At 45.4% G+C, this 20276-nt stretch overlaps 1 protein-coding gene across 1 annotated transcript; it reads right to left on the bottom strand.

Moving 5' to 3' along the window:
- Positions 1-1836: 1836 nt before the first annotated feature.
- Positions 1837-19078, bottom strand: LOC130296761 (keratin, type I cytoskeletal 19-like). The gene is made up of 8 exons (XM_056548660.1): positions 18555-19078; positions 15029-15111; positions 9508-9664; positions 7521-7682; positions 7300-7425; positions 5595-5815; positions 5067-5092; positions 1837-2094 (listed from the first exon to the last, which is right to left on the bottom strand). The coding sequence occupies exons 1-8, from the start codon at positions 19008-19010 to the stop codon at positions 2075-2077; spliced, it is 1251 nt and encodes a 416-aa protein (XP_056404635.1). The 5' UTR covers positions 19011-19078; the 3' UTR covers positions 1837-2074.
- Positions 19079-20276: the final 1198 nt, after the last annotated feature.

Raw genomic sequence — 20276 nt, 5'->3', positions numbered from 1 at the left:
CTACTGTACCTCTGCATGAGGTGATATGCGTATATACTATACGCTCCAGGTGAGCGGCAAATATATAGACTCTGCATCTGCCCCCACATCTGTGGGGCTGTTTTATAGTTTTTTTTAGGGTAACTCACAAGGCGCCTCCTCTGGGCCTTTTCTTTTACTACTTCTACACAAATTATATCCGGTCAGAGTATAGAGATCTAACAAGCACGTTTGCAGTCTCTTCCGATGTCTATTTCTATGGGATTGTCTGAGATCTGTCAGATTACTGAATGCCGGATGGTGTAGCTTTAATCGATTTGTACCAACATTATTATTGAAATTGGAATAGCGGAGTTTGGATCATTCATTTGTAGGCAATTGTATGCAAACCAGCAGTACATGTATAATACATTAACAGATTTATTTTATAACAGTGTGGTGTTTGCTCTAAACTGATTTTATGCTATTAATTTATCCCATTCACAAGGGCCCTGTGATGGGACATTAATGAATAAGACATATACTGTTTGTTTATATTTTAATAAATAAACTATTTGTATTTGGAGCACGGTCTCTTTCATTTATTTTTCCTTACAATTCAATATTCATTATGGACCTTAAAGCGTTACTGTCATTAGTAAGAAAGTTAAAACAATAAATAAGTAAAGTCTTAAATCAGTGTAGTAATGTGTCCTAAGACCTGTAGGCACATACCGGCGCCGAAATCCATTGACTTTAATGACCGGACCGAAGTATACTACGGTTTTAGGTCTGGTCACAAAACCTAAAGTCATTGGTTTTCAGTGTCGGTTTAGCTGGGGTACGGGAGCGCACGGTTTTCCCCTCCCCCAGCCGGAGCCGGCAGCCATAGGCTGAAAATGTGGTGTGAAAGCACCTTTAGTTTTTTGCATTTCTCTCAGAGGCTGGGGGCGTTTCACCTGGAGCATGATGAGCTCCTCTCCTCCCCCCCCCCCCTCCCCTCTTCCTTGTCATGAGTTCTGCACAAACATTTTTACATTTGCAAAACATACTGTCTAAATGCATGCTCTATATAACTGTAAAGCAGCCATGTGAAACTATATGGCGCAAGGACAGAAGACAAGACCTGCATTTTTTCCCAAATTTAAGATTTTTACAGCTTTTGATTCGAAGTGAATGCTTTTTAGAACCCTAAAGCCACCATGTGGAATCTACATGGTGCAAATACACAAGAAATAAGTTCATAAAATGACCAGAGAGAAACCATTTTGCATATAAATAATAGTTCAGCACCCTGTAGTGCTTGTAACTGTGCATGTGAATGCTTCTCGAGGACTGCAGCTGTCTGGATCTTTTCTGTGCTCTGAGGAACAGCATGGAGATAACTATATCCCCCCCCCCCCTATTTTGGTCCTTTTTTTAATTTTTTATAAAAAGGACCAAAAATGCTGCATTTTCTGGGTTCGTTGGCAAAATTAAAAAGACAGAGACCCCTAGTGGCCATTTTTTTTAAACCCTTTTTTCACATCTTTAGCAATCACATTTTTTTATGAAGTATATTAGGAAAATGCTTAGTTTTTAAGGAAGTATTAAATGGAAAATAGTTGTTTCTAACGACAGTAACGCATTATCTGTTAATTCTGGTTACATCCTTCAGGTCTGGATTAATTCTATATATTTTCTCCTTTTTTTTTTTTGCACCATCGGGTATCGGTGAACATCCAGTGTGACCTCGGTTAGTATGGTTGTGAGCTGCACGTACACTCACTTCTTTACCCATGTCAGTACATAGTAGGGTTCAAGTGGGCCAGATAAGATGCCGGTCATCCTGTTTCTCGAATAATAAAGGTTTAAAATACACAAAAGAACACATTTTAATGCTTGACCCAAAGTTGTCTTTTTATTAAACAGCTGCGGCAAAAAGAATATAAAAAGCAAGCATCCAATTCATTCACTACGTTCAGGTGTCCAAAATCTACGAAGATCTGTAGGTCTTCCGAAACAAAAACGGTAGCAGATCCAGGTCTCCTAACTAGCGTGTAAGCCATTCTCAGTAGCGGGAAAAAAAAGAGGAGGGTCTTCTTACGATGCAGCTGCCTAATGTCTACCAAAGACTTTACTTCCGTTCAATTTTAACTAGGAAGAAAGAGAACAAAAAACATTAATTTGTAATAGATCCTGGACTGTGCAATAGACACTGATAGTTACACCTAGGCCCAAAGACCAATCTGACACATAAGACAGTGTTTACCATTCAGTGTGCCTACAGCTTTTGCAAAACTTTAACTCCCAGCATCCCCGGACAGCCGTTGGCTGTCCGGGCATGCTGGGAGTTGAAGTTTTGCAATAGCTAGAGGCACGCGAGTTGGGAAACGCTGACATAAGATAACACTAGTATTATGGCCAGGGCTGGGGCAAGGATTTTTGCCACCCTAGGCAAAGGCTACTTTTGCTGCCCAATTGACTCCTCCCTTTGACACGCCCCACCTTACCACTGGGTTGACACACTGTAACAAACCTACTCCTCACATAATCTCCTTACTACTGGGGTGACACACTGTAACAAACCTCCTCCCCATGTAATCTCATTACTACTGGGGTGACACACTGTAACAAACCTCCTCCTCATGTAATCTCCTTACTACTGGGGTGACACACTGAAACAAACCTCCTCCTCATGTAATCTCCTTACTACTGGGGTGACATACTGTAACAAACCCCCTCCTCATGTTGTCTCCTTACTACTGGGGTGACACACTGTAACAAACCTCCTCCTCATTAAACACCTTACTACTGGTGTGACACACTGTAACATACCTCCTCTTCAAGTAATCTCCTTACTACTGGGGTGACACACTGTAACAAACCTCCTCCTCCTCATGTAATCTCCTCACTACTGGGGTAACACACTGTAACAAACCTCCTCATGTAATCTCCTTACTACCAGGGTGACACACTGTAGCAAACCTCCTCCTCATGTAATCACCTTACTACTGGGGTGACACACTGTAACAAACCCCCTCCTCATGTAATCACCTTACTACTGGGGTGACACACTGTAACAAACCCCCTCCTCATGTAATCTCCTTACTACTGGGGTGACACACTGTAACAAACCTCCTCCTCATGTAATCTCCTTACTACTAGGGTGATAGTTTTGTGGCTGTCAGGACCTGGAGAAATAACTTTCTTGCAGAGGGCAGAACGGCGCCCCCATCAAGAGGGCGCTCTAGTCGGCTGCCTATTTTGCCTATAAGTGGAGCCGGCCCTGATTATGGCATTGGGGCCTAGGATCTACATCTGGGTCATTGCCAACCTTTATTTGGCCTTGAATATTACTTTATGTTAGTTGGCAGCTTAGAAGGTGGATAAAACAATGTTTTCGTCCTGTCGCTGAGGCGGCCATTAGGAATTATGAACATTTCCTCCCATTATTCTCCAGTACATATTTCCAGTAGAAGTTTGTTTTGTTAATAGGTTCAGCCATTCAAGCTTTGTGTTTTATCTGGCTGAGGCTGGGTCCACACTACGTTTTGTCCCATACGGGAGCGCATACGGCAGGAGGGAGCTAAAACCTCGCGCTCCCGTATGTGACCGTATGCGCTCCCGTATGCCATTCACTTCAATGAGCCGACCGGAGTGAAACGTTAGGTCCGGTCGGCTCATTTTTGCGCCGTATGCGCTTTTACAACCGGACCTAAAACCGTGGTCAACCACGGTTTTAGGTCCGGTTGTAAAAGCGCATACGGCGCAAAAATGAGCCGACCGGACCGAACGTTTCACTCCGGTCGGCTCATTGAAGTGAATGGCATACGGGAGCACATACGGTCACATACGGGAGCGCGAGGTTTTAGCTCCCTCCTGCCGTATGCGCTCCCGTTTGGGACAAAACGTAGTGTGGACCCAGCCTAAGCTTGTTGAGCATGTTTGATAAGGTACTACTAATGTTAAATCTATATGAAAGGGGGTGAGATTTGAATTTTATTTTCCCAAAAACAGCACCCCCTCTCATAGCAGTTTAGTCAGGTTTGACTGAAGGTTGCTGTAATACCAGACACACCCTTTAGGAAAAAAAAAATGCATAGCTAAGAAATAATATGTAATTTCTTGGTGCTAGTAAAGATTGTTCATGTTAAAGTGTACCTGTTATTTACAAAAACGTTATACTTAATGTAAAAAAATAACATCTTATGTAGAGACAAAATGTAGAGACAAAATACGGGAAGTGTGGGCGGGAAAAGCAGAACTCTGTACACCGAGGACAAGCAGGGCTCTGTACACTGAGGACAAGCAGGGCTCTGTACACTGAGGACAAGCAGGGCTCTGTGCACTGAGGACAAGCAGGGCTCTGTACACCGAGGACAAGCGGGGCTCTGTACACTGAGGACAAGCAGGGCTCTGTGCACTGAGGACAAGCAGGGCTCTGTACACTGAGGACAAGCAGGGCTCTGTGCACTGAGGACAAGCAGGGCTCTGTACACTGAGGACAAGCGGGGCTCTGTACACAGAGGACAAGCAGAGCTCTGTACACTGAGGACAAGCGGGGCTCTGTACACTGAGGACAAGTGGGGCCCTGTACACTGAGGACAAGCGGGGCTCTGTACACTGAGGACAAGCGGGGCTCTGTACACCGAGGACAAGCAGGGCTCTGTACACCGAGGACAAGCAGGGCTCTGTGCACTGAGGACAAGGAGGGCTCTGTACACTGAGGACAAAGCCAGGAGCCTGCACAGAGCCCTACTTGTCCTGCCAAACTTCTTATATTTTGTCGTCGCACAGAGACACACTGGCAATAGCTGCAGGGACAGCATTTTTTCACCCAAAAATATACACATTTTTTTAACCAATGTATATTACAAATATACATATAATGCTATTATCTACATCATATAAAAGTTTTTGGAAACGACAGGTACACTTTAAAAGAGTTTGTACAGGATGTGAAAAACATGGGGGTTCCCTTCCCGAAACAATGCCACACTTGTCATAAGGTTGGGCCTGGTATTGCAGCTCAGCTCCATTAAAGGGAATTGCGCTTAGTTTTAACCTGTAGACAAGTCTGGCGCTGTTTTTGAAGCAGACATTACTCTTTTATTATGAATACTTACCATCTTTGGTGGTGCCCACAATGAGCCTGTAGAAGAAAAAGGATGACAGGTATGAGAAATATAAGTACATAAAGCACTGTACTCCCTAACCAATAGCTATGAGCCCACAGTATGTACCTGCGTTATCCCTCACTCATTTAGTGTTTGAATGATACATTAACCATTTAGCATCTCAAGAGAATGTCCTGCAAGAAGGACCTAAAAAGTGAAAGGGCTTTGACAAATATTCTTGAAGTCGTTGAGGGCATTACGGGACTCTTGGAGTGTGGCCAGGGGCGTAGCTGTAGAGGTAGCGGTCACACCGATGCCCTGCTGCCTAAGCGGGGCCCAAAAAACGTCTGCCGCATAAGAGACCAGTACTTTTATTGGCATATGGGGCCCTGTTGCAGATTTTGCATCGGGGACCAGAAGCTACAAGCTCCGCCTCTGGGTGTGGCCTAATAAAATTCCTTACCCTGAGTAGCTACTAGGGATATGTGAGAAATAAAATTACTGTAGATCAATAAACAGAAAAATGGTACTACTCACTGCGCGTCGTGGCCTTCCAGGAGCTGACGATAGGTGGCAATTTCCATTTCAAGACGTGACTTGATGTCCATGAGCATTTTGTACTCATAGTTTTGGCGCTCCATGTCTGACCGGAGGTCCCCAAGTTGCGTCTCCAAACTGCCGATCAACGCCTGAATTTGTTGCAACTGTGCACCGTATCGTGCTTCGGTTTCTGAGAGGGTACCTTCAAGGGATGCTTTCTATAAAGAAAAAAAAACGTCAGATGATGAGAGATCCATCCCATCTATTGCTAAAGGAGTACTCCACTGACCCAGCGTTCGGAACATTTTGTTGGTGCAGGCTGCAGGGGTCGTGACGTCACGCCCTTGCCCCCTGTGACGTCATGCCACACCCCCTCGATGCAAGTCACTGGGTGCGGGCTGCGGGGGTTGTGACATCACACCACGCCCCCTCAATGCTAGTCTATGGGAGGAGGCATGGCAGATGCCACGCCCCCTCCCATAGACTTGCATCGAGGGGGCGTGGCGCAACGTCACGACCTCCGCAGCCCGCACCCAGCGTTCGGAACAAAATCTTCCGAATGCTGGGGCAGTGGAGTACCCCTTTAACTTTCCAAATGCACTGGGTGCGGGTTGCGAGGGTTTTGACAATACGTCCCTCATGACATCATGACACGCCCCTTCAATGCAAGTCTATGGAAGGGGGCGTAGAGATTTGCATTGAGGGGGTGTGGTGTGATGTCACAACCCCCGCAGCCCGCGCCCAGTGTATTTGGAAAGTTAAAGGGGTACTCCACTGCCCCAGCGGTTTTGTTCCGAATGCTGGGTGAGGTTTTGTTCCGAACGCTGGGTGCGGGATGCGGGGGTCATGACATCACGCCCTTGCCCCCCTGTGACGTCATGCCACGCCCCCTCGATGCAAGTGTACGAGAGGAGGAATGGCAGATGCCATGCCCCCCTCCCATAGACTTGCATCGAGGAGGCGTGGCATGACGTCACGACCTCCGCAGCCCGCACCCAGCGTTCGGAACAAAATGTTCCGAATGCTGGGGCAGTGGAGTACCCCTTTAACTTTCCAAATACACTGTGTGTGGGTTTCGGGGGTCTTGACAATACACCCCTTGTGACGTCATGCCAAGCCCTCTCGATGCAAGTCTATGGGAGGGGGCGTGGCGGACGCCACGTCCCCTCCAATAGACTTGCATTGAGGGGGCGTGGTGTGATGTCACGACCTCCGCAGCCCGCACCCATCGTTCAGAACAAAATGTTCCGAATGCTGGGGCAGTGGAGTACCCCTTTAACTTTTCAAATACACTGGGTGGGGGCTGCGGGGGTCTTGACAATACGCCCCTCGTGATGTCATGCAACGCCTCCTCGATGCATAGACCTGCATTGAGGGGGCGTGGTGTGATGTCACAACCCCAGCAGCCCGCGCCCAGCGTTTGGAACAAAAATGTTCCGAACGCTGGGGCACTGGATTACCCCTTTACGGCGACGTGCACAGACATTTGGGGGGGGGGCAGGGGCTGAACTAATAAAAAGGGCACTTCTTGTAATTATTATAATATAAATGCCCACATAATGATGCCAGCCCGCCCCCAGGGCACTTATAAGAAGAACATGAAAAGTGCAGGGGCTCAAGCCCCCTTTTTAGTCAACCTGTGCACGTCCCTGCCCCTTTAACTTTCCAAATATGTTGCAAAAGGAAATCAGTGGATATTTACCATACTGAGCTGAGACTGGAGTTCTATCTCAAGGCCTTGGAGTGTGCGTCTTAGGTCTGTTATTTCTGTCTTGCTGCTTTGGATCTGTTCTGTGTGTACAGCAACTTCCTTGTTCAATTCCTCCGACTGGATAGTAAAAAAAAAAGGGGGGGGGGACATTAGGATGGAATGGGATACCAATACAAAAAAGCTAATACTGAATATCTGAAATTGTTCCTTACCTTTGTGAAGAACCAGGTTTCGGCATCCTTCCGGTTCTTTTCAGCCATAACTTCATACTGGTCTCTCATATCGGCCAAAATCTTGGTTAGATCCACACCTGGTGCTGAGTCTACTTCTACACTGACTTGTCCACCGGCTTGTCCGCGCAAAGCGTTAATTTCCTAGAGGGGACAGTAAAATGTCACGTGAAACATGTCACCCGACTCACACGACCACCACATTAGTGAAAACATACACCTCTTAGAATACGGTGGTCCCTCAAGTTACAATATTAATTGGTTCCAGGACGACCATTGTATGTTGAAACCATTGTATGCTGAGACCATAACTCTATGGAAACCTGGAAATTGGTTTTGGAGCCACCAAAATATCACCCAAAAATAGAAAAAAGTGAGGATTAAAGAAAAATAAGTAGATAACTAATACAGATAAAGCAAATCCTTACATATAAAAGTAATGAAGATCTGCTGGAAGCTGTAATCACTGTCTATGTAGAGGACAGGAGCTTCTTCAGGGTCCTGTACAGTACACAGTGTCCTAAAAAAGTAAAATGGAGCCGCCCTCACCTGGTGTCCAAAGGTGCAGGTAACCCTGGCACAGGTAAAGAGTACAGAACATGTAATACCTTCCTGTACTGTAGGGGGTGCTACCAGACACCAGTCAGTGCATACACTTCAGTAATACAGGTAAAGACTACAGAACATGTAATACCTCCCTGTACTGTAGGGGGCGCTACTAGACACCAGTCAGTGCATACACTTCAGTAATACAGGTAAAGAGTACAGAACATGTAATAACTCCCTGTACTGTAGGGGGCACTACCAGACACCAGTCAGTGCATACACTTCAGTAATACAGGTAAAGAGTACAGAACATGTAATACCTCCCTGTACTGTAGGGGGCGCTACTAGACACCAGTCAGTGCATACACTTCAGTAATACAGGTAAAGAGTACAGAACATGTAATAACTCCCTGTACTGTAGGGGGCACTACCAGACACCAGTCAGGGCATGCACTTCAGTAATACAGGGGTTTTACCAGTGAATGCCCATTCTGATTGGACGGTTCTTCCAGTCATTCACACGTTTCGCAGATCTGGACTGTCCGTAACATTATATGTTGTGTCTGGTTTCAAGTTACAATGGTCCAGAAAAGACCAATGTATGATGAAAATATTGTAACCTGAGACCATTGTAAGTTGAGGGATCACTGTATCGTTATTAAAGGAAGAGTAGGATCAGCTCACCCGGCATAGACCCGCTGCAGCACGGGCAGGTGCGGATTCACCTTGTAGCAATAAAGAACAAGAAAAGGGTCCAGCGCAGCTTCTCACAGATATGCGGCTTTATTGTATCATGCAGATAACACACAGGACATATACGGAGGTGACGCGTTTCGGCCGGTGGCACCCGGCCTAAGGCCGGGTGCCACCGGCCGAAACGCGTCACCTCCGTGTATGTCCTGTGTGTTATCTGCATGATACAATAAAGCTGCATATCTGTGAGAAGCTGCCTAGGGCCGGGTGCCACTGGTCGAAACGCGTCACCTCCGTGTATGTCCTGTGTGTTATCTGCACGATACAATAAAGCCGCATATCTGTGAGAAGCTGCCTAGGACCGGGTGCCACCGGCCGAAACGCGTCACCTCCGTGTATGTCCTGTGTGTTATCTGTATGATACAATAAAGCTGCATATCTGTGAGAAGCTGCCTAGGGCCGGGTGCCACTGGTCGAAACGCGTCACCTCCGTGTATGTCCTGTGTGTTATCTGCACGATACAATAAAGCCGCATATCTGTGAGAAGCTGCCTAGGACCGGGTGCCACCGGCCGAAACGCGTCACCTCCGTGTATGTCCTGTGTGTTATCTGCATGATACAATAAAGCCGCATATCTGTGAGAAGCTGCGCTGGACCCTTTTCTTGTTCTTGACTGTATCTTTATGCTATGTCCCTCCTTCCTGGCCACGACTAATTTTAGACCTCTTACCTCTTCATGGTTCTTCTTCAAGTAGGCCAATTCTTCCTTCAGGTTCTCAATCTGGAGCTCCAGGTCAGTTCTGGCCAAGGTCAGCTCATCCAACACTCTACGTAGTCCATTGATATCAGCCTCCACACTCTGGCGAAGAGCAAGTTCATTCTCAAACCTAATAAATAAAGTGACGTTGGGTTAGAGGCCTCTCTCTGTGCTAAGATCGTTGTCTTCACTTTTTATTATATCTAGACAAGTTACTTTTCTTTATTGCCTTATAGGGAATGGGGAAACCCTATTTAGAAAGGTCCCCCAATAATAAGGGTATCACACCATGTCCCCCTAGTAGGACCTAGCAGCAAGTGTTCAATTTCTATACCGTGCCACCACAGGAGAGATGAAGCATTACACCATTGCCATTAAAGGGGTACTCTGGTGGAAAACATTTCTATTAAAAAAATCTTAATCCTTCCAGTACTTATTAATGCTGAATACTACAGAGGAAATGCTTTTCTTTTTGGAACACAGAGCTCTCTGCTGACATCACGAGCACAGTGCTCTCTGCTGACATCTCTGCCCATTTTAGGAACTGTCCAGAGCAGCACATGTTTGCTATAGGGATATTCTCATACTCTGGAATGTTCCTAAAATGGACAGAGATGTCAGCAGAGAGCACTGTGGTCATGATGTCCTCAGAGAGCTCTGTGTTCCAAAAAGAAAATAATTTCCTCCGTAGTATTCAGCAGCTAATAAGTACTGGAAGGATTAAGATTTTTTTAACAGAAGTAATTTACAAATCTGTTTAACTTTCTGGCAACAGTTGATTTAAAAAAAAAAAAAAAAAAGTTTTCCACCGTAGTACCCCTTTAAAGGGGTATTCTGGCCTTATACATCTTATCCCCTATCCAAAAGATAGGGGATAAGATGTCTGATCGCGGGGGTCCCACCGCTGGGACCCCAACGATTTCGGTGCAGCCCCCAACATTCCGTGCCGGCGCTGACTCTGAGATGTTTAGTCAAGGCCACGCCCCATCGTGATGTCACGGCCACGTCCTCTCTGGGAGGGGGAGTGAATGGAGGGGCCAAGGCGTGACATCACGAGGGAGTGTCTCGGTACCGGAGGCAGCGGAGGCTGGACATATAAGGCCTGGAATACCCCTTTAAAGGGGTACTCCGCTGCTCAGCGTTTGGAACAAACTGTTCCAAACGCTGGAGCCGGCGCCAGGAACTTGTGATGTCATAGCCCCGCCTCCTCATGACGTCACTCCCCGCCTCCTCAATGCAAGTCTATGGGAGGGGGCGTGACACGCCCCCTCCCATAGACTTGCATTGAGGGGGTGGGGCATGACATCGTGAGGGGGTGGGGCTATGATGTCACAAGCTCTCGGCTCCAGCGTTTGGAACAGTTTGTTCCAAATGCTGAGCAGCGGAGTACCCCTTTAAATCTAGTCAAGAGATGAAGATCTTAAAGAGAGCCCCCCCCCCCATACTCAATATTTTCTAAAAGGGTGTATGAAAGTATCCTTTCTAATCTGGACTCCTTCACTCACAAATTATTATTATTATTTTTTTTTTTAGCAGCGTTTCGTAAAAAGACGCCAAGAGTTTTTCATAGCGATTGTTCTTTCCTGGCCCTATAGTTTTACAGCAGGGCGTGGCTGTGACTTTAATGGGTTAATCCACCAGCCCAGCTAGATGTCGGCCAAAGTCCCAGACACGCACAACAATAGGTGCGAGCTGGGTAGTCAGCCGGAACACACAGCATTGTATACAGGCTGTGTCACTTTATACCGCTCAAGGACCCAGGCACCTGGATGTTTACCGGCACGGTCATGTTGACAATAGGATATTCTGTACCCGGCGGTAATTAATATATTCATAAAGAAATGCATAAGGAAAGGCTTATTCATCCCATAGCATCTGATAGGAAGACGTGGGTGTTGTAGGTTCACCTCATGTGAAGGTCATGTGTGTTGTGCAATTGTTGTGTCCTGTTGCCATGGGGATGATTTACTCTTTAGCTCCCTGGAACCTGTATTATCTCAAAGGGGACAATGGAAAAAAAAACGAAAGCTATATTCTGGAGCAGATGGATAAAGTTCCTCAGGAACTGGGCCACACCCTACGCTCTTCTGTTCATCAGATGCCCTGAGCGTTTCACAGGTCTGGCCCAAATTACATTTAAAGGGGTAGTCCAGTGGTGAAAAACGTATCCCCTATCCTAAGGATAGGAGATGAGTTTCAGATCGTAAGGGGTCCGACCACTGGGGCCCCGCGCGATCTCTCTGTCCGGCTCGCTGGCCAGATAGAGCGTGTTGACCACAGCACGAAGCGGAGGCCGACACGCCCCCTCAATACATCGATATGGCAGAGCCGGAGATTGCCGAAGGCAGCGCTCCGGCTCTGCCATAGAGTTGCATTGAGGGGGCGTGTCAGCCGCCGCCTCGTGCGGTGGTCAACACGCCCCCTTCCCGCGGGCTGTCGGGGCCCCGTACAAGAGATCACGGGGGGCCCCAGTGGTCGGACCCCCCCCCCCCCCCCCCCCCCCGCGATCTGAAACATATCCCCTATCCTTAGGATAGGGGATATGTTTTTCACCACTGGATATCTCCTATAATACAATAGACTATATCATAACTATAGAGATGAATAGAAAAAACCTTGATACGGTGCTGGGAGATTCAGGGTCCTGTACAGTACACAGTGTCCTAAAAAATTTAAATGGAGCCGCCCTTACCTGGTGTCCAAAGGAGCAGCTAACTGTGGTACAGTTAAAGAGTACAGAACATGCAGTACCTCCCTGAACTGTAGGGGGCACTACCAGACAGGAATTCAGTGCATACAGTTTGAGTAAAACAGTTGTTTTACCAGTGAAATATCCATTCTGATTGGTCAGTTCTACCAGCCTGGTTAGCACTATGTTTATTAGATAAAATAATGAAACCAATGACGCATTTCGGAGGTACAGGCCTCCTTCCTCAGACTGGCATAGTATGCCAGTCTGAGGAAGGAGGACTGTACCTCCGAAATGTGTCATTGGTTTTATTATTTTATCTAATAAACATAGTGCCTGGCCTCAACATACAATAGTTTCAACATACAATGATCTTTTCTGGACTATTGTAACTTGAAACCAGAGTCACCATACAATGCTACAGACAGTCCAGATCTGCAAAACATGTTAAAGGGGTACTCCGATGATCAACGTTTGGAACAAACTGTTCCGAACGCTGGGGCCGGGAGCTCGTGATGTCATAGCCCTGCCCCCTTCCTGCCGTCACGCCCCGTCCCCTTAATGCAAGTCTATGGGAGGGGGCGTGACGGCTGTCACGCCCCCTCCCACAGACTTGCATTGAGGGGGTGGGGCGTGACGGCAGGAAGGGGGCAGGGCTATGACATCACGAGCTCCTGGCGCTGGCTCCAGCGTTCGGAACAGTTTGTTCCAAAACGCTGAGCAGCGGAGTACCCCTTTAACATGTTTTGCAGATCTGGACTGTCTGTAGCATTGTATATTCAGTCTGGTTTCAAGTTACAATGGTCCAGAAAAGACCATTGTATGTTGAAACAAACTATTGTATGTTGAGGCCAGGCACTATGTTTATTAGATAAAATAATAAAACCAATGACGCGTTTCGGAGGTACAGTCCTCCTTCCTCAGACTGGCATACTATGCCAGTCTGAGGAAGGAGGACTGTACCTCCGAAACGCGTCATTGGTTTTATTATTTTATCTAATAAACATAGAGCTAACCAGCACTTTAATACCGTTCATCATCTGTCTCGGGTTGAATCTCCTGGAATCTAGAACAGCGCCCGTATCAAGGTTTTTTCTATTCATCTCTACATTTCTGCACGGGACTGGGTCATTCCTCTTTCTGTTACCTTTGGGCTTGGCAGTTCACTCTCACGGGACCACTGGTACCCCATTATAGGGGTGATATTCGCATATTCTTTTTCGCAAGGTGAGCGGCCACCTATAGAGCCGTCATATCTCTGTCCTTCGCTAGGACTCTGCTGTCTTAGGTGACACACGAGTCCTATGTAGACTGTCCTAAACAGTTGTATACAAGTTATATTTATGGTGGTAGGGTCACTAGATGTACACCCACGGGCATTACACGCTGTATACTATATTGGGGCTGTAAATTAAAAGAATAGCCCGAGTCTTCTCCAAAAACAGCGCCTCTTCTATTCATAGTCTCTGGCTGGTATTGCAGCTTATAGTGTGCTAATAGTGGGCATACTATGATATACTGTCCTAAGAAGCATTATATATTTCAACATTAGCCAACAGGGACCCAACCATGAAGCCAACTTTATATATGCAAAGATAACGCAATAGGAAAAATATCGGCATGGATTGTGTATTTGTCATTTTCAGGATTTTATAGTCTGTGCCAATCCCTAGAGAAAGGAAGGAATTTGTGTACTAGGGATTTATTTATAGCCGAGTTTGCCATAAATGGGAATATTTCTACTGCTGTTAACTCTTTGCAATTCTCCTCCAGTTGGTCTGCACTAAACCAGTGTTTCTTAGTGACAAGCCAAGTACTCCCCTCTCAGATTATTACTATCAAAGTACCCCAAAGGTTATATATGGCCTAAAAAAGTCAGTACCCCCTAGAAACATAGCATGTACCCCCTAAAGAAATCACAACTTGTAGTTGAAGACCCTAATTGTACTGATGACTCAGAAAGAAGGGAGGCATGTAGCCCAATGGAGAATGGGCCTAAAGGGGTACTCCGCCCCTAGATATGTTATCCCCATATCCAAAAGATAGGGGATAAGATGTCTGATCGTGGTGTGGTCGGCTGCTTGGGACCCCCACGATCTCCCTGTTGCACACGGCGTTCATTTAGAGTGTCGGGTGCAGCGTTACAAGCCTCCACCCCGCATCGCCAGTCATCCAGAATGGAACGAAGTTGGGGGTGCCGCAGCCAAGATCGCGGAGGTCCCCAGCGGCCGCCCCCCCCCCCCCGCATGATCAGACATTTTATCCCCTATCTTTTGGATAGGGGATAAGATGTCTAGGGGCGGAGTACCCCTTTAATTTGTTTTTGGTGTACACTGCCCATAAATGGGCAGTGTACACCAAAACCAAATTAAAGGGGTACTCCGCCCCTAGACATCTTATCCCCTATCCAAAATTTCTTAAAGGGGTCGGCTGATCACAAGGGTTGGCCAAAAATGGCCAACCCTTGTGATCAGCCGACCCCTTTAAGAAATTTCAGTGTCCTATACTGCTAGGGGCGGAGTACCCCCTTACAGTGCAGGGGAATGTGGCAGAGCCAGCAGAAAGGGGCCCCTTTTTAGGTTTCATTTGGCCTGGGAAGTACCGCTAGTATTGCCCTGATGGCGGCCCTGGTGGTCAAGATGGGAAGCATAACCCTCCCATCTGCTTTGTCTACTAACATTGTGCTACCTGTGTAAGGAAGAATTCCTACACGGGTTCACACGACAATGGAGGAGGTGCACAAGGGATACTAACAGCACTGAGCATAACCCTTTATATACCCATAAAATAAAGTCCGACACTCACTTGGTTCTGAAGTCATCTGCTGCCAACCGGGCGTTGTCCACCTGCAGGACAATCTTGGAGTTGTCAATGGTAGCAGCGAGGATCTGTAAGAAAAGACAGGTTACGTTATTTTACACGACTATTAGTAGAAAACGTTCATTCTTTTTCACTCTCGCCGACAGCAAACGTCACCTCGCCCTTATTTAGTGTAATTTAGCAGCAGGATATCCTTGTAACATGACAGAATAATCATAATCCCAGCGCTCTAAGGCAATGCCACACCCAAGGGATACGGAGGACGGAGATGAGAGTAACTGCACCTGCACCTTGAATACCAATTTGATCTAAAATTTTCGAGATCCCAAACCCGAAAAGGTCTACTTAGTTACTGCACCTGCAGAGCTTACAACCTGACTCTACCGGTTGCCGAACAGGTCAATTCTAGAGATAACTGCGCAGATGAGAAGGTAATAATAGTTACAGGGGTTATCCAGGAAAAAAACTATTTATTTATATATTTATATATATATATATATATATATATATATATATATATATATATTTATATATATATATATATATATATATATATATTTATTTATATATATATATATATTTATATATATATATATATATATATATATATATATATATATATATATATATTTTATTTTATTTATTTATTTTATATATATATATATATATATATATATATATATATATATCAACTGGCTCCAGAAAGTTAAACAGATTTGTAAATTACTTCTATTAAAAAATCTTAATCCTTTCAGTACTTATGAGCTTCTGAAGTTAAGGTTGTTCTTTTCTGTCTAAGTGCTCTCTGATGACACGTGTCTCAGGAACCGCCCAGTTTAGAAGCAAATCCCCATAGCAAACTTGTTCTAAACTGGGCTGTTCCTGAGACACGTGTCATCAGAGAGCACTTAGACAGAAAAGAACAACCTTAACTTCAGAAGCTCATAAGTACTGGAATGATTAATATTTTTTAATAGAAGTAATTTACAAATCTGTTTAGCTTTCTGGAGCCAGTTGATATAAAAAAAAAAGTTTTTTTCCTGGATAATCCCTTTAAGCTATAGCAAAGTGAAAGGGGTACTCCACTGGAAAACATTTTCTTTTAAATCAACTGGTGCCAGAAAGTTAAACAGATTTGTAAATGACTTCTATTAAGAAATCTTAATCCTTCCAGTACTTATCAGCTGCTGTATACTACAGAGGAAATTCTCTTATTTGTGAATTTCCTTTCTGTCTGACCACAGTGCTCTCTGCTGACACCTCTGTCCATGTCAGAAACTGTCCAGAGTAGGGGCAAATCCCCATAGCAAACCTCTCCTGCTCCGGACAGTTCCTGACATGGACAGAGGTGTCAGCAGAGAGCACTGTGGTCAGACAGAAAGGAAATTCAAAAAGAAAAGAACTTCCTCTGTAGTATACAGCAGCTAATAAGTACTGGAAGGATTAAGATTTTTCGATAGAAATAATTTACAAATCGGTTTAACTTTCTGGCACCAGTTGATTTAAAAGAAAATGTTTTCCAGGGGAGTACCCCTTTAATTGTCAATTATGAATTGAGTGAATTAGAGCAGTGGCCCTCCAGATGTTGCAAAGCTTTATCTCCCAGCATGTCTGGACAACCAATGACTATTCACAACATCTGGAGGGCCACAGTTTGGAGACCACTGCTCTGGAGGACCTATTATGTATGTACCCAGCACAAATGACCCATAGATTTTAAAGGAGTACTCAAAAGTAAACGTATCCCCTATCCATAGGAGATAGGGGATAAGTAGCTGATCGCCAGGGAAGTGCCCCCATTTTGGGGGGCAGGGGCTCAAGTAGAAAAAAAATGGGCACTTATCATTAAAAAATGTTTGGTAAAACTTTACATATGTTAACACAACAAAATTCCTGAGGTAATGGGACCTCTGGCAGTCATGTCAGCTGAATGGGACCCCACGCGGGTCCTGATCAGTGAGGGCATTATAGGGTAGGTGCGTTAAAAGGAAAGGGGCTCAAGCCCCCTTTTGAGTCTATGTGTGCATGTCCCTGCTGATCACGGGGGGTCCTACCGCTTGGACCCCCCCATGATGCCTGGGACCCCGGCTCTCTCAGTGACGAGCGAGCAGACGGTACGCCCTCTATTTATTTCTATGAAAATGCTGTACTGGGGTCTCCAGAAATGAATGGAGTGCGTGCCGCCTGCAGCACGTGCTTCTCACTGATCGCAAGGGGGGAGGGGTCCCAGTGGTCGGACCCCCGCAATCAGCTACTTATCCCCTATCCTGTGGATAGGGGATAAGTTCATTTTTGCCGGATTTCTCCTTTTAATAGGAATTGTGTAATACTTCATTCTACCTCTAGAGGTGCTGTAGGTAAATAGTACACTTTATTCCCAAAAGGGATTCCCCACAGTGGACACCCCCTTTATCCAAAACCTAGACAACTATTAGGAACTGATGATTCCTTATCTGCTTAAACCTGCATTACATGGATAGAGAAAATGAGAAAAGGCTATAGAAATAGTCTAATAAATTACTTTTAAAGGGATTTACTAATAATCCATAATGAACAATAATTATTATGCAAATACGACGGCAGTTTAGGGAGATTAGCGCGTATGTAGGTTAAACCGGTCCGGCCAGTTTTTAGTGGCCCTCTCCTAACCTCGCTGAGGTTTTGCTACAGTACGGAAGTTGCAAGCAAGCAAAGCTTATATAAACAATGGAGATTCTATACAAGAACGAAGGTTTATTCACTCGCTGTGTGCGGTGATCGCCCACCCGGGGCTCTCCAGCTGTTGCAAAACTACAACTCTCAGCATGCCCTGACAGCCGCAGGCTGTCAGGGCATGCTGGGAGCTGTAGTTTTGGAACAGATGGAAAGCCACGGATTGGGGCCCTGGGCAGTCTGGCATTATTAAGTAGACATTTATATAAATAATTTTGGGAAGTGCCCTTTTTTTTTTTCAGTTCAGCCCCTGCCCAAAAAAAATAAATAAAATAAAATAAAATAAAATTCTGTGCATGTCCCTGCAGGGCATTCTGGGAGTTGTAGTTTTGCAACAGATGGAAAGCAAGTTCTCACCATCGGCATATAAAATACAGTATAGGCAATGATATGAAGTGTATACAATTGTACATGCAAAGATAAATTATTTTTAAAGTAGTAGATACATTGCTGGGGGTTATAGGTAGAGGAGTTACATTGGTATTAAATGTATCTTCTAGTAAAAAAAAAATAAAAAAAAAACGACATCTCCCACCAGGGATGTGCACAGGTTGACTAGAAAGGGGGCCCTTTTTGACGTTACTCCTTAAAGTGCCCTGGGCAGTGCTGGCATCATTATGGACATTTATATAAATAATTCTGGGAAGTGACTCCCCCCCCTTTTTTTTTTCCAGATTTTTTTTTCCAGATTTTTTTTTTCCAGATTTTTTTTCCCCCCAGGTCATCCCCTGCCCCCCAAAACGTCTGTGCCCGTCCCTTTCCCCAACATACGTTTAGGTTGGCATCAATGCCAGCTTACCTTGTCCCTCAGGTCCTCGATGATCTTAAAGTAGTTGGCATAGTCCCGGGTTGGGCTGGGTCCTTGCTTTTCATACCACTCCCGGATCTTCACCTCTAGGTCTGCATTGGCGCTCTCCAGAGATCGCACCTTATCCAGGTAGGAGGCCAGGCGGTCGTTCAGGTTCTGCATGGTCTCCTTCTCGTTGCCAGCGCACAGGCCATCCCCTTGGACGCTGAGGCTGAATCCACCGCCATAGCCGCCGCCGGATCCGTAGCTACTACTACCGTAACCACTGCCACCGCCCAGGCCACCGCCATATCCAGAAGAGACATAGCGGGCAGATGACACTGAGACACCCTGGCCCCCATAGCCACCGTGGACACTTGGGGCTTTGAAGGAGACTCTTCCAGCTCCACCACCACCACCAAGACCACTTCTGTAGGTGGTGGTAGACTGAACGCTGCGGTAGGACATGGTTACAGTATGTCTGGCTGGTGCAGGCTTAGAGATGCAGATCACAGGAGTGTAACTGTTCTCTGTCCCGCAGCCTCCTTTTATTCCCTACTAGCTGGGTGGTGCCAGGAAGCCCTTTGGAATTTCACCGGTCCCTTCTTCTTTGTGCCAAGTGAGAGCAGACATTTCTCATTGGTCTGCTGAAATGATCCCCTATTCTGGATCTGCCTTCGAAATTACACTAAGCAAACAGGCGACCTTTTTTTTTTTTTTCTTCTTCTTCTAAAAAGTTTAGACAAAAGAGTTGATTCAGACTCAGGTGGGGATGGAAGGAGGGGGGGGGGTGAGATAGGGAAGGATCTGCGAAAAAAGATCTCTCAAGAGATTATGCGTGGGGAAGATAACTCACTTTCTCCTTTAACCCCTTCATGCCCAGATCTGTCTGAAAGCGTGCACTTTGCTCGATTCGGTTCGCAAAGTAAATAACAATTAGACAACATGCAAAGATATGAGACACATGTTAATAACAGTGTAATAGACTCTCAAGCTGCTTGTCCCTGCAGAAGGTCCTGGGCTCTAATGCACAGGACTTCCCTACCTAGCCTGTGCCACTGAGGCTATGTTCACACTTCCGGAACGTCTGTCCGTTTAGTCTACTGTTTTAAAAACCGTATATTCACCTTATATGTTTTTTTTCTTCTTCATAATAATGTAGTCAATGAGAATGTTATAAACTGTGTCTGTATACGGTTTCAGACGGTTTTAACTCATACAGTTTTAATAACCCTTAACCATATGCTAACCGTATGCAAAATCTGTAACGTTAATGCACCCTAAGGCAGTATTAAAGGGGTACTCCCGTGGAAAACCTCTTTTTTTTTTATCAACTGGTGCCAGAAAGTTAAACAGATTTGTAAATTACTTCTATTAAAAAATCTTAATTCTTCCAATACTTATTTGTTGCTGAATACTACAGAGGAAATTCTTTTCTTTTTGGAACACAGAGCTCTCTGCTGACATCACGAGCACAGTGCTCTCTGCTGACATCTCTGTCCATTTTAAGAACTGTCTAGAGTAGGAGAAAATCCCTATAGCAAACATATGCTGCTCTGGACAGTTCCTAAAATGGACAGAGATGTCAGCGGAGAGCACTGTGCTCGTGATGTCAGCAGAGAGCTCTGTGTTCCAAAAAGAAAATAATTTCCTCTGTAGTATTCAGCAGCTAATAAGTACAGGAAGGATTAAGATTTTTTAATAGAAGTAATTTACAAATCTGTTTAACTTTCT

The sequence above is a fragment of the Hyla sarda genome, chromosome 12 (assembly GCF_029499605.1).
Source record: "Hyla sarda isolate aHylSar1 chromosome 12, aHylSar1.hap1, whole genome shotgun sequence".
Lineage (NCBI taxonomy): Eukaryota > Metazoa > Chordata > Amphibia > Anura > Hylidae > Hyla > Hyla sarda.
This window is presented reverse-complemented; position numbering and strand designations above follow the sequence as displayed.

Bases quoted from the DNA above. Each gene is read 5' to 3' on its own strand.
- LOC130296761 (XM_056548660.1), bottom strand. From the start codon at position 19,010: ATGTCCTACCGCAGCGTTCAGTCTACCACCACCTACAGAAGTGGTCTT. The intron at 9,665-15,028 runs GTGAGTGTCGGA...TTTATTTATTAG, and splicing joins GCAGATGACTTCAGAACCAA to GTTTGAGAATGAACTTGCTC. The intron at 5,816-7,299 runs GTAAATATCCAC...TTTTCTTTATAG, and splicing joins TCCAGTCTCAGCTCAGTATG to AAAGCATCCCTTGAAGGTAC.